The sequence below is a fragment of the Cyanistes caeruleus genome, chromosome 37 (genome assembly GCF_971803275.1).
Source record: "Cyanistes caeruleus chromosome 37, bCyaCae1.hap1.1, whole genome shotgun sequence".
Classification (NCBI taxonomy): Eukaryota; Metazoa; Chordata; class Aves; order Passeriformes; family Paridae; genus Cyanistes; species Cyanistes caeruleus.
The window spans coordinates 1353849-1367169 of NC_141738.1; the positions used below are offsets into that span (position 1 = coordinate 1353849).

Sequence of the window (13321 nt, forward strand, 5' to 3'; positions counted from 1 at the left end):
TATCCCAAAAATAACCCCAAAATAACTCCAAAATTATCCCAAAAATAACCCCAAATTAACCAAAAAATAACCCAAATTACCCCCAAAAAACACCCAAATTCAACCCAAAATCAACCCAAAATTACCCCAGGAATAACCCCAAATTACCCCCAAAAAACACCCCAATTCAACCCAAAATCAAGCCCAGGATGATCCCAAAATACCCCAGAAATAACCCCCAAAAAACCCAAAATTAATCCCAAAAATAACCCCAAATTAACCAAAAAATAACCCAAATTACCCCCAAAAAACACCCAAATTAAACCCAAAATCAAGCCCTGGTTACCCCAAAAATAACCCCAAAATAACCCTAAAATACCCCAAAAGTACCCCTCAAAAAAACCAAAATTACCCCAAAATAATCCCAAAATTACCCCAAAATAATCCCAAAAATAACCCCAAATTTCCCCCAAAACAACCTCAAAAAACACCCAAATTAAACCCAAAATAACCCCAAATTACCCCAAAAATAACCCCAAAATAACCCTAAAATACCCCAAATTAATCCCAAAAATAACCCCAAATTAAACAAAAAATAACCCAAATTACCCCCAAAAAACACCCCAATTCAACCCAAAATCAAGCCCAAATTACCCCAGGAATAACCCCAAAATAACACCAAAAAAACCCCAAATTAATCCCAAAAATAATCCAAATTAACCAAAAAATAACCCAAATTACCCCCAAAAAACACCCAAATTAAACCCAAAATCAACCCCAGGTTACCCCAGGAATAACCCCAAAATAACCCCAAAAAAACCCAAAATTACCCCAAATTAATCCCAAAAATTACCCAAAGTTAACCAAAAATAACCCAAATTACCCCCAAAAAAACCTCAAAATTAGCCCCAAAATATCCCCAAAATAGCTCAAAAATAACCCAAAATTACCCCAAAATAATCCCAAAATAACCCCAAATTACCCCAATAATAACCCCAAAATTACCCCAAAATTGCCCCAAAAAATAACCCCAAAATAACCCCAAAATAATCCCAAAATTACCCCAAATTACCCCAAAATAACCCAAAATAACCCCAAATTACCCCAAAATAACCCCAAAAAACCCCAAAAAAACCCAAAATTACCCCAAATTAACCCCAAATTCCTGAGGAAATCCCCCAAAATCTCAGGGGGCTCAACTTTGAGGTGCCCCCCTTTAATTTTGAGGTGCCCCCCTTTAATTTTGGGGTGATTCCCTTTAATTTTGGGTTGATTCCCTTTAATTTTGGGGTGATTTCCTTTAATTTTGGGGTGTCCCCCTTTAATTTTGGGGTGATTTCCTTTAATTTGGTGATAATTCCCTTTAATTTTGGGGTGATTCCCTTTTATTTTGGGGTGATTTCCTTTAATTTTGGGGTGATTTCCTTTAATTTTGGGGTGATTCCTTTTAATTTTGGGGTGATTCCCTTTTATTTTGGGGTGATTTCCTTTAATTTTGGGGTGATTTCCTTTAATTTTGGGGTGATTCCCTTTAATTTTGGGGTGATTTCCTTTAATTTTGGGTTGATTCTCTTTAATTTTGGGGTGATTCTCTTTAATTTTGGGGTGATTCTCTTTAATTTTGGGGTGATTCCCTTTAATTTTGGGGTTCCCCCTTTAACTTTGAGGTGCCCCCCTTTAATTTTGGGGTGTCCCCCTTTAATTTTGGGGTGATTTCCTTTAATTTGGTGATAATTCCCTTTAATTTTGGGGTGATTCCCTTTAATTTTGGGGTGATTCCTTTTAATTTTGGGGTGATTCTCTTTAATTTTGGGGTAATCTCGTTTAATTTTGGGGTGATTCCCTTTAATTCTGGGGTAATCTCGTTTAATTTTGGGGTGATTCCCTTTAATTTTGGGGTGATTCCCTTTAATTTTGGGGTGATTCCCTTTAATTTTTGGGTGTCCCCCTTTAATTTTGGGGTGATTCCCTTTAATTTGGTGATAATTTCCTTTAATTTTGGGGTAATTTCCTTTAATTTTGGGGTGATTTCCTTTAATTTTGGGGTGTTCCCTTTAATTTTGGGGTGATTCCCTTTAATTTTGGGGTGATTCTCTTTAATTTTGGGTTGATTCTCTTTAATTTTGGGGTGATTCTCTTTAATTTTGGGTTGATTTCTTGTAACTCTGGGACGCTCCCTTTAACTTTGGCGTTCCCCTTTAACTTTGGGGTGTCCCCTTTAACTTTGGGGTGTCCCCTTTAACTTTGGGGTGATTTCCTTTAATTTTGGGGTGATTTCCTTTAATTTTGGGGTGATTTCCTTTAACTTTGGGGTGATTTCCTTTAATTTTGGGGTGATTCCCTTTAATTTTGGGTTGATTCCCTTTAACTTTGGGGTGATTTCCTTTAATTTTGGGGTGATTTCCTTTAATTTTGGGGTGATTTCCTTTAACTTTGGGGTGATTTCCTTTAATTTTGGGTTGATTCTCTTTAATTTTGGGGTGATTCCTTTTAATTTTGGGTTGATTCTCTTTAATTTTGGGGTGATTCTCTTTAATTTTGGGTTGATTCTCTTTAATTTTGGGGTGATTCCTTTCAATTTTGGGGTGATTCCCTTTAATTCTGGGGTAATTTCGTTTAATTTTGGGGTTCCCCCTTTTATTTTGGGTTGATTCTCTTTAATTTTGGGGTGATTTCTTGTAACTCTGGGATGCTCCCTTTAACTCTGGGGTTCCCCTTTAACTCTGGGGTTCCCCCTTTACCTTTGGGGTGTCCCCCTTTAATTTTGAGGTTCCCCCTTTAATTTTGGGGCGATTCCCTTTAATTTTGGGGTGATTCCTTTTAATTTTGGGTTGATTCTCTTTAATTTTGGGGTGATTCTCTTTAATTTTGGGTTGATTCTCTTTAATTTTGGGGTTCCCCCTTTAACTCTGGGGTTCCCCCTTTACCTTTGGGGTGTCCCCCTTTAATTTTGAGGTTCCCCCTTTAATTTTGGGGTGATTCTCTTTAATTTTGGGGTGATTCCCTTTAATTTTGGGGTTCCCCCTTTAACTTTGAGGTGCCCCCCTTTAATTTTGGGGTGTCCCCCTTTAATTTTGGGGTGATTTCCTTTAATTTGGTGATAATTCCCTTTAATTTTGGGGTGATTCCCTTTAATTTTGGGGTGATTCCTTTTAATTTTGGGGTGATTCTCTTTAATTTTGGGGTAATCTCGTTTAATTTTGGGGTGATTCCCTTTAATTCTGGGGTAATCTCGTTTAATTTTGGGGTGATTCCCTTTAATTTTGGGGTGATTCCCTTTAATTTTGGGGTGATTCCCTTTAATTTTTGGGTGTCCCCCTTTAATTTTGGGGTGATTCCCTTTAATTTGGTGATAATTTCCTTTAATTTTGGGGTAATTTCCTTTAATTTTGGGGTGATTTCCTTTAATTTTGGGGTGTTCCCTTTAATTTTGGGGTGATTCCCTTTAATTTTGGGGTGATTCTCTTTAATTTTGGGTTGATTCTCTTTAATTTTGGGGTGATTCTCTTTAATTTTGGGTTGATTTCTTGTAACTCTGGGACGCTCCCTTTAACTTTGGCGTTCCCCTTTAACTTTGGGGTGTCCCCTTTAACTTTGGGGTGTCCCCTTTAACTTTGGGGTGATTTCCTTTAATTTTGGGGTGATTTCCTTTAATTTTGGGGTGATTTCCTTTAACTTTGGGGTGATTTCCTTTAATTTTGGGGTGATTCCCTTTAATTTTGGGTTGATTCCCTTTAACTTTGGGGTGATTTCCTTTAATTTTGGGGTGATTTCCTTTAATTTTGGGGTGATTTCCTTTAACTTTGGGGTGATTTCCTTTAATTTTGGGTTGATTCTCTTTAATTTTGGGGTGATTCCTTTTAATTTTGGGTTGATTCTCTTTAATTTTGGGGTGATTCTCTTTAATTTTGGGTTGATTCTCTTTAATTTTGGGGTGATTCCTTTCAATTTTGGGGTGATTCCCTTTAATTCTGGGGTAATTTCGTTTAATTTTGGGGTTCCCCCTTTTATTTTGGGTTGATTCTCTTTAATTTTGGGGTGATTTCTTGTAACTCTGGGATGCTCCCTTTAACTCTGGGGTTCCCCTTTAACTCTGGGGTTCCCCCTTTACCTTTGGGGTGTCCCCCTTTAATTTTGAGGTTCCCCCTTTAATTTTGGGGCGATTCCCTTTAATTTTGGGGTGATTCCTTTTAATTTTGGGTTGATTCTCTTTAATTTTGGGGTGATTCTCTTTAATTTTGGGTTGATTCTCTTTAATTTTGGGGTTCCCCCTTTAACTCTGGGGTTCCCCCTTTAATTTTGGGGTGTCCCCCTTTAATTTTGAGGTTCCCCCTTTAATTTTGGGGCGATTCCCTTTAATTTTGGGGTGATTTCCTTTAATTTTGGGTTGATTCTCTTTAATTTTGGGGTGATTCCCTTTAATTTTGGGTTGATTCTCTTTAATTTTGGGGTTCCCCTTTTAACTCTGGGGTTCCCCCTTTAACTTTGGGGTGTCCCCCTTTAATTTTGAGGTTCCCCCTTTAATTTTGGGGCGATTCCCTTTAATTTTGGGGTGATTTCCTTTAATTTTGGGGTGCCCCCCTCTAATTTTGGGGTGATTCCCTTTAATTTTGGGTTGATTCTCTTTAATTTTGGGTTGATTCTCTTTAATTTTGGGGTGATTTCTTGTAACTCTGGGACACTCCCTTTAACTCTGGGGTTCCCCTTTAACTCTGGGGTGTCCCCCTTTAACTTTGGGGTGCCCCCTTTAATTTTGGGTTGATTCTCTTTAATTTTGAGGTGATTTCCTTTAATTTTGGGTTGATTCTCTTTAATTTTGGGGTAATTTCCTTTAATTTTAGGGTGATTTCCTTTAATTTTGGGTTGATTCCCTTTAATTTTGGGGTGATTTCTTGTAATTTTGGGGTGATTTCCTTTAACTTTGGGGTGATTTCCTTTAATTTTGCTGTGATTCCCTTTAATTTTGGGGTGATTCTCTTTAATTTTGGGTTGATTCTCTTTAATTTTGGGGTGATTCTCTTTAATTTTGGGTTGATTTCTTGTAACTCTGGGGTGCCCCCTTTACCTTTGGGGTTCCCCCCTCTAACTTTGGGGTGTCCCCCTTTAATTTTGGGGTGTCCCCTTTAATTTTGGGTTGATTCTCTTTAATTTTAGGGTGATTTCCTTTTATTTTGGGGTGATTCCCTTTAATTTTGGGTTGATTTCTTGTAACTTTGGGACGCTCCCTTTAACTTTGGGGTTCCCCCTTTAACTTTGGGGTGTCCCCTTTTACTTTGGGGTTCCCCCTTTAACTTTGGGGTGCCCCCCTTTAATTTTGGGGTGATTCTCTTTAATTATGAGTTGATTCTCTTTAATTTTGGGTTGATTCTCTTTAATTTTAGGGTGATTTCCTTTTATTTTGGGGTAATTTCCTTTAATTTTGGGGTGATTTCCTTTACCTTTGGGGTGCCCCCCTTTAACTCAGGGGGTTCCCCCTTTACCTTTGGGGTTCCCCCTTTACCTTTGGGGTTCCCCCCTCTAACTTTGGGGTGTCTGCCGTGTCTGGGGGCGCAGCTGGAGATCTTCCACCTGGTGATGTACCGGAACTACCAGCGCAAGAACGACATGGACGAGCCCCCTCCCCTGGATTACGGCTCCGGGGACGACGACCCCAAGAGCGAGAAGCGGGGGGCAGGGGGGGACCCCCTTTTTGGGGGGATGGAGGAGAGGTTCTACCGCTACGGCATCAAACCCGAGTGGATGACGGTGCACCGCATCATCAACCACAGGTGGGGGCACCCCCGAATCCCTGGGGACACCCCCAAAATCGTGGGGACACCCCAATAATCGTGGGGACCCCTCCGCAGGACCCCTAAATCCCTGGGGATGTCCCTGAATCCCTGGGGGCACCCCAAATCCATGGGGACCCCTCCCCAGGACCCCCCGAATCCCTGGGGACACCCCAAAATCGTGGGGACCCCTCCTCAGGACCCCCGAATCCATGGGGGCACCCCCAAATCATGGGGACCCCTCCGCAGGACCCCTAAATCCCTGGGGATGTCCCTGAATCCCTGGGGACACCCCCAAATCCATGGGGACACCCCAAAATCGTGGGGACCCCTCCCCAGGACCCCCCGAATCCATGGGGACACCCCAAAATCGTGGGGACCCCTCCGCAGGACCCCCGAATCCATGGGGACACCCCGAATTCCTGGGGACACCCCAAATCCATGGGGACCCCTCCTCAGGACCCCCCGAATCCCTGGGGACACCCCAAAATCGTGGGGACCCCTCCGCAGGACCCCCGAATCCATGGGGACACCCCCAAATCATGGGGACACCCCAAAATCATGGGGACCCCTCCCCAGGACCCCCCGAATCCATGGGGATGTCCCTGAATCCCTGGGGACACCCCCAAATCCATGGGGACACCCCCAAATCGTGGGGACCCCTCCCCAGGACCCCCCGAATCCCTGGGGACACCCCCAAATCCATGGGGACACCCCAAAATCGTGGGGACCCCTCCCCAGGACCCCCGAATCCATGGGGACACCCCCCCAAATTCGCAGGTCCCCACGTCCCCCTGGCTGTCCCCTGGGCTGTCCCCAATGTCCCCCAATGTCCCCAATCCCCCCAATGTCCCCGATGTCCCCAATCCCCCCAATGTCCCCAATGTCCCCAATGTCCCCAATCCCCCCAATGTCCCCAATCCCCCAATGTCCCCAATGTCCCCAATCCCCCCGATGTCCCCAATGATGTCCCCTCGGTGACACGCTGTCCCCTTGCAGTGTGGACCGCAAGGGACAGTACCATTACCATTATCCCCCCATGTGTCCCCAATGTCCCCAATGTCCCTGATGTCCCCAATGCCCCCAATGTCCCCGATGTCCCCAATCCCCCCGATGTCCCCAATGTCCCCAATGTCCCTGATGTCCCCAATCCCCCCAATGTCCCCAATGTCCCCAATGTCCCCAATGTCCCCAATCCCCCCGATGTCCCCTCGGTGACACGCTGTCCCCTGGCAGCGTGGACCGCAAGGGACAGTACCATTACCTGGTCAAGTGGCGGGACCTGCCCTACGACCAGGCCACCTGGGAGGAGGACGAGATGCCCATCCCCGACTACGACCTGCACAAGCTGGCCTACTGGAAACACCGGTCTGGGGACACCTGGGGACACCTGGGGACACTGGGGACATTGGGGACAGCTGGGGACACCTGGGGACATTGGGGACATCCAGGGGTTGGGGACATCGGGGACATCAGGGGTGGCCTGGAGGACGAGATGCCCATCCCCGACTATGACCTGCAAGCTGGCCTACTGGAAACACCGGTCTGGGGACACTGGGGACACCTGGGGACACCTGGGGACACTGGGGACACCTGGGGACATTGGGGACATCCAGGGGTTGGGGACACTGGGGACATCGGGGGTGGCCTGGAGGACGAGATGCCCATCCCCGACTACGACCTGCACAAGCTGGCCTACTGGAAACACCGGTCTGGGGACACCTGGGGACATTGGGGACACCTGGGGACACTGGGGACATTGGGGACACCTGGGGACACTGGGGACATCGGGGACATTGGGGACATCCAGGGGTTGGGGACATCGGGGACATCGGGGGTGGCCTGGAGGACGAGATGCCCATCCCCAACTACGACCTGCACAAGCTGGCCTACTGGAAACACCGGTCTGGGGACACCTGGGGACACCTGGGGACACTGGGGACACCTGGGGACATTGGGGACATCCAGGGGTTGGGGACATTGGGGACATCGGGGGTGGCCTGGCGGACGAGATGCCCATCCCCAACTACGACCTGCACAAGCTGGCCTACTGGAAACACCGGTCTGGGGACAGCTGGGGACACCTGGGGACACCTGGGGACACCTGGGGACACCTGGGGACATTGGGGGGGTTGGGGACATTGGGAACATTGGGGACATTGGGGGACATTGGGGACATTGGGGACACTGGGGACATTGGGGGGACATTGGGGACATTGGGAGGGTTGGGGGGACATTGGGGACATTGGGGGGCATTGGGGACATTGGGGGACATTGGGGACATTGGGGACATTGGGGGACATTGGGGGATTGGGGACATTGGGGACATTGGGGACATTGGGGGACATTGGGGGACATTGGGAACATTGGGGACATTGGGGACATTGGGGGACATTGGGGACATTGGGGGACAGTGGGGACACTGGGGACATTGGGGGACATTGGGGACATTGGGGGACAGTGGGGACATTGGGGACATTGGGGACATTGGGGACATTGGGGGACACTGGGGACATTGGGGACATTGGGGACATTGGGGGGATTGGGGACATTGGGGACATTGGGGACATTGGGGACATTTTGGGGGCACAGAGGCCACGTCCCCAATGTCCCCAATGCTGTCCCCAATGTCCCCGATGATGTCCCCGCTGTCCCCTGATGTCCCCTGGCTGTCCCCTGATGTCCCCGATGTCCCCAATGCTGTCCCCAATGCTGTCCCCAATGTCCCCGCTGATGTCCCCAATGTCCCCAATGCTGTCCCCGATGTCCCCAATGCTGTCCCCGCTGATGTCCCCTGATGTCCCCAATGTCCCCAATGTCCCCAATGTCCCCAATGATGTCCCCAATGTCCCCGATGATGTCCCCAATGTCCCCAATGTCCCCAATGATGTCCCCGATGATGTCCCCACTGATGTCCCCTGATGTCCCCGCTGCTGTCCCCGCTGTCCCCAGGGAGGTGTTCATGGGCGAGGACCCGGCGCAGCCGCGTCGTTACAAGAAGAAGAAGAAGGAGACGCCGGGGGAGGGGCCCCCGGACTCCCCCACCAACGACGTGAGCTGATCATTAGCTATTAATTACTAATTATTAGTTATTAATTGCTAATTATTGGCTGCTAATTGCTAATTGCTAATTATTAATCATCAGTTCCGCGGCCCACGGTGAAGTACGAGACCCAGCCGAGGTTCAGCACGGCCACCGGGGGCTATTAGACCATTATTAGCTCCTAATAACAGTTATTAATTAACAAATATGTTATTAATTTTAACTAATTACTAATTATTAATTATTAGTAATTAATTTCTTAGCCGACGGTGAAGTACGAGACCCAACTGAGGTTCAGCACGGCCACCGGGGGCTATTAGACCATTATTAGCTCCTAATAACAGCTATTAATTAACAAATATGTTATTAATTTTAATTAATTACTAATTATTAATTATTAGTAATTAATTTCTTAGCCGACGGTGAAGTACGAGACGCAGCCGCGCTTCATCACGGCCACAGGGGGCTATAAGACCATTATTAATGGCTATTAAAGCCTATTAATTTAAGAATATGTTACTAATTACTAATTATTAATTAATTATTAATTATTAATAATTAATTTATTAGCCGACGGTGAAGTACGAGACGCAGCCGCGCTTCATCACGGCCACGGGGGGGCTATTAGACCATCATTAATTATTATTAGAGTCTATTAGTTAACAAATATGTTACTAATTACTAATTATTAATTAATTATTAATTATTAATAATTAATTTCTTAGCCGACGGTGAAGTACGAGACGCAGCCGCGCTTCATCACGGCCACGGGGGGCTATTAGACCATTATTAATGGCTATTAAAGCCTATTAATTTAAAAATATGTTATTAATTTTTAATTAATCATTAACTATTAATTATTAATAATTAATTTATTAGCCGACGGTGAAGTACAAGACGCAGCTGCGCTTCATCATGGCCACGGGGGGCTATTAGACCATCATTAATTTATTATTAGAGTCCATTAATTAACAAATACGCTATTAATTATTAATTATTAATTAATTATTAATTATTAATGATTATTTTATTAGCCGATGGTGAAGTACGAGACGCAGCCGCGCTTCATCACGGCCACGGGGGGCTATTAGACCATTATTAATGGCTATTAAAGCCTATTAATTTAAAAATATGTTACTAATTACTAATTATTAATTAATTATTAATTATTAATGATTAATTTCTTAGCCGACGGTGAAGTACGAGACGCAGCCGCGCTTCATCACGGCCACGGGGGGCACGCTGCACCTGTACCAGCTGGAGGGGCTGAACTGGCTGCGCTTCTCGTGGGCGCAGAGCACCGACACCATCCTGGCCGACGAGATGGGGCTGGGCAAGACCATCCAGACCATCGTCTTCCTCTACTCCCTCTACAAGGAGGTGGGGCCTGGGGACATCTCTGAGGGGTTGGGGACATCTCCAGGGGCTTGGGGACATCTCTGAGGGGTTTGGGGACATCTCTGGGACATCTCTGAGGGGTCTGGGGACATCTCCATGGGGTTGGGGACATCTCCATGGGGTTGGGGACATCTCTGGGGGCTTGGGGACATCTCTGGGACATCCCTGTGGGGTGAAACCATCCAGACCATCGTCTTCCTCTACTCCCTGTACAAGGAGGTGGGGCCTGGGGACATCTCCATGGGGTTGGGGACATCTCTGGAGGTCTGGGGACATCTCGAGGGGGTTTGGGGACATCTCCGGGGGGTTTGGGGACATCCCCGGGGGGTTGGGGACATCTCTGGGGGGTTGGGGTCACGTGTCTGGTCCTTTGTTGTTACACTGCTGTCCCCAGGGTGTCCCCAGAGTGTCCCCAGGCTGTCCCCAGGGTGTCCCCAGGGTGTCCCCAGGCCATCTCAGTGTCCCCAGGGTGTCCCCAGAGTGACACAGTGTGACTCAGTGTCCCCAGGGTGTCCCAAGGGTGTAACACAGTGTGACTCAATGTCCTGTGAGTGTGACTCAGTGTCCCCAGGGTGTCCCCAGGGTGTCCCCAAGGTGTCCCCAGTGTCCCCAGGATGTCCCCAGAGTGACACAGTGTCCCCCAGGGCCACACCAAGGGCCCGTTCCTCGTCAGCGCGCCGCTCTCCACCATCATCAACTGGGAGCGGGAGTTCCAGATGTCCCCAGGGTGTCCCCAGGCTGTCCCCAGGCTGTCCCCAGGGTGTCCCCAGGGTGTCCCCAGGCTGTCCCCAGGCTGTCCCCAGGGTGTCCCCAGGCCATCTCAGTGTCCCCAGGATGTCCCCAGAGTGACACAGTGTGACTCAGTGTCCCCAGGGTGTCCCAAGGGTGTAACACAGTGTGACTCAGTGTCCCCAGGCTGTCCCCAGGCTGTCCCCAGGCTGTCCCCAGGCTGTCCCCAGGCTGTCCCCAGTGTCCCCATGTCCCCAGAGTGACACAGTGTCCCCCAGGGCCACACCAAGGGCCCGTTCCTCGTCAGCGCGCCGCTCTCCACCATCATCAACTGGGAGCGGGAGTTCCAGATGTCCCCAGGCTGTCCCCAGGGTGTCCCCAAGGTGTCCCCAGGGTGTCCCCAGGGTGTCCCCAGGCCATCTCAGTGTCCCCAGGGTGTAACACAGTGTGACTCAGTGTCCCCAGGGTGTGACTCAGTGTCCCCAGGGTGTCCCAAGGGTGTAACACAGTGTGACTCAGTGTCCTGTGAGTGTGACTCAGTGTCCCCAGGGTGTCCCCAGGGTGTCCCCAAGGTGTCCCCAGTGTCCCCAGGATGTCCCCAGAGTGACACAGTGTCCCCCAAGGCCACACCAAGGGCCCGTTCCTCGTCAGCGCGCCGCTCTCCACCATCATCAACTGGGAGCGGGAGTTCCAGATGTCCCCAGGCTGTCCCCAGGCTGTCCCCAGGGTGTCCCCAGGGTGTCCCCAGGGTGTCCCCAGGCTGTCCTCAGGCTGTCCCCAGGGTGTCCCCAGGCTGTCCCCAGGCTGTCCCCAGGGTGTCCCCAGGCCATCTCAGTGTCCCCAGGGTGTAACACAGTGTGACTCAGTGTCCCCAGGGTGTGACTCAGTGTCCCCAGGGTGTCCCCAGGGTGTCCCCAAGGTGTCCCTAGTGTCCCCAGGATGTCCCCAGAGTGACACCGTGTCCCCCAGGGCCACACCAAGGGCCCGTTCCTCGTCAGCGCGCCGCTCTCCACCATCATCAACTGGGAGCGGGAGTTCCAGATGTCCCCAGGGTGTCCCCAGGGTGTCCCCAGGGTGTCCCCAGGCTGTCCCCAGGGTGTCCCCAGGCTGTCCCCATGTCCCCAGAGTGACACAGTGTCCCCCAGGGCCACACCAAGGGCCCGTTCCTCGTCAGCGCGCCGCTCTCCACCATCATCAGCTGGGAGCGGGAGTTCCAGATGTCCCCAGGGTGTCCCCAGGCTGTCCCCAGGCTGTCCCCAGGGTGTCCCCAGGGTGTCCCCAGGCTGTCCCCAGGCTGTCCCCAGGGTGTCCCCAGGCCATCTCAGTGTCCCCAGGATGTCCCCAGAGTGACACAGTGTGACTCAGTGTCCCCAGGGTGTCCCAAGGGTGTAACACAGTGTGACTCAGTGTCCTCTGAGTGTGACTCAGTGTCCCCAGGATGTCCCCAGGGTGTCCCCAAGGTGTCCCCAGTGTCCCCAGGATGTCCCCAGAGTGACACAGTGTCCCCCAGGGCCACACCAAGGGCCCGTTCCTCGTCAGCGCGCCGCTCTCCACCATCATCAACTGGGAGCGGGAGTTCCAGATGTCCCCAGGGTGTCCCCAGGTGTCCCCAGGGTGTCCCCAGGGTGTCCCCAGGGTGTCCCCAGGCCATCTCAGTGTCCCCAGGGTGTAACACAGTGTGACTCAGTGTCCCCAGGGTGTGACTCAGTGTCCCCAGGGTGTCCCAAGGGTGTAACACAGTGTGACTCAGTGTCCTGTGAGTGTGACTCAGTGTCCCCAGGGTGTCCCAAGGGTGTAACACAGTGTGACTCAGTGTCCCCAGGGTGTGACTCAGTGTCCCCAGGCTGTCCCCAGGGTGTCCCCAGTGTCCCCAGGATGTCCCCAGAGTGACACCGTGTCCCCCAGGGCCACACCAAGGGCCCGTTCCTCGTCAGCGCGCCGCTCTCCACCATCATCAACTGGGAGCGGGAGTTCCAGATGTCCCCAGGGTGTCCCCAGGTGTCCCCAGGGTGTCCCCAGGTGTCCCCAGGCTGTCCCCAGGCTGTCCCCAGGCTGTCCCCATGTCCCCAGAGTGACACAGTGTCCCCCAGGGCCACACCAAGGGCCCGTTCCTCGTCAGCGCGCCGCTCTCCACCATCATCAACTGGGAGCGGGAGTTCCAGATGTGGGCGCCGGCGTTTTACGTTGTCACCTACACCGGGGACAAGGACAGCCGCGCCATCATCCGCGAGAACGAGTTCTCCTTCGACGACAACGCCATGAAGGGCGGCAAGAAGGCCTTCAAGATGAAGGTGACACCTCGGGGACAACTTGGGGACAGCGGGGGGTGGCACTTGGATGGGTGGGGACAAGGTGGAGTGGCACCTGGGACGGGTTGGGGACAATAGGAGGTGGCACCTGGAGA

At 50.2% G+C, this 13321-nt stretch overlaps 1 protein-coding gene across 1 annotated transcript in view; it reads left to right on the forward strand.

Annotated features, from left to right (window-relative positions):
- Positions 1-13321, forward strand: part of CHD3 (chromodomain helicase DNA binding protein 3) — a 106314-nt gene that overhangs the window by 36575 nt on the left and 56418 nt on the right. The window contains exons 11-15 of the mRNA XM_086871900.1: positions 5533-5747; positions 6984-7115; positions 8700-8799; positions 9979-10170; positions 13008-13208. Coding sequence (XP_086728026.1) covers positions 5533-5747; positions 6984-7115; positions 8700-8799; positions 9979-10170; positions 13008-13208 — 840 coding nt within the window. The remainder of the gene's footprint in view (positions 1-5532; positions 5748-6983; positions 7116-8699; positions 8800-9978; positions 10171-13007; positions 13209-13321) is intronic.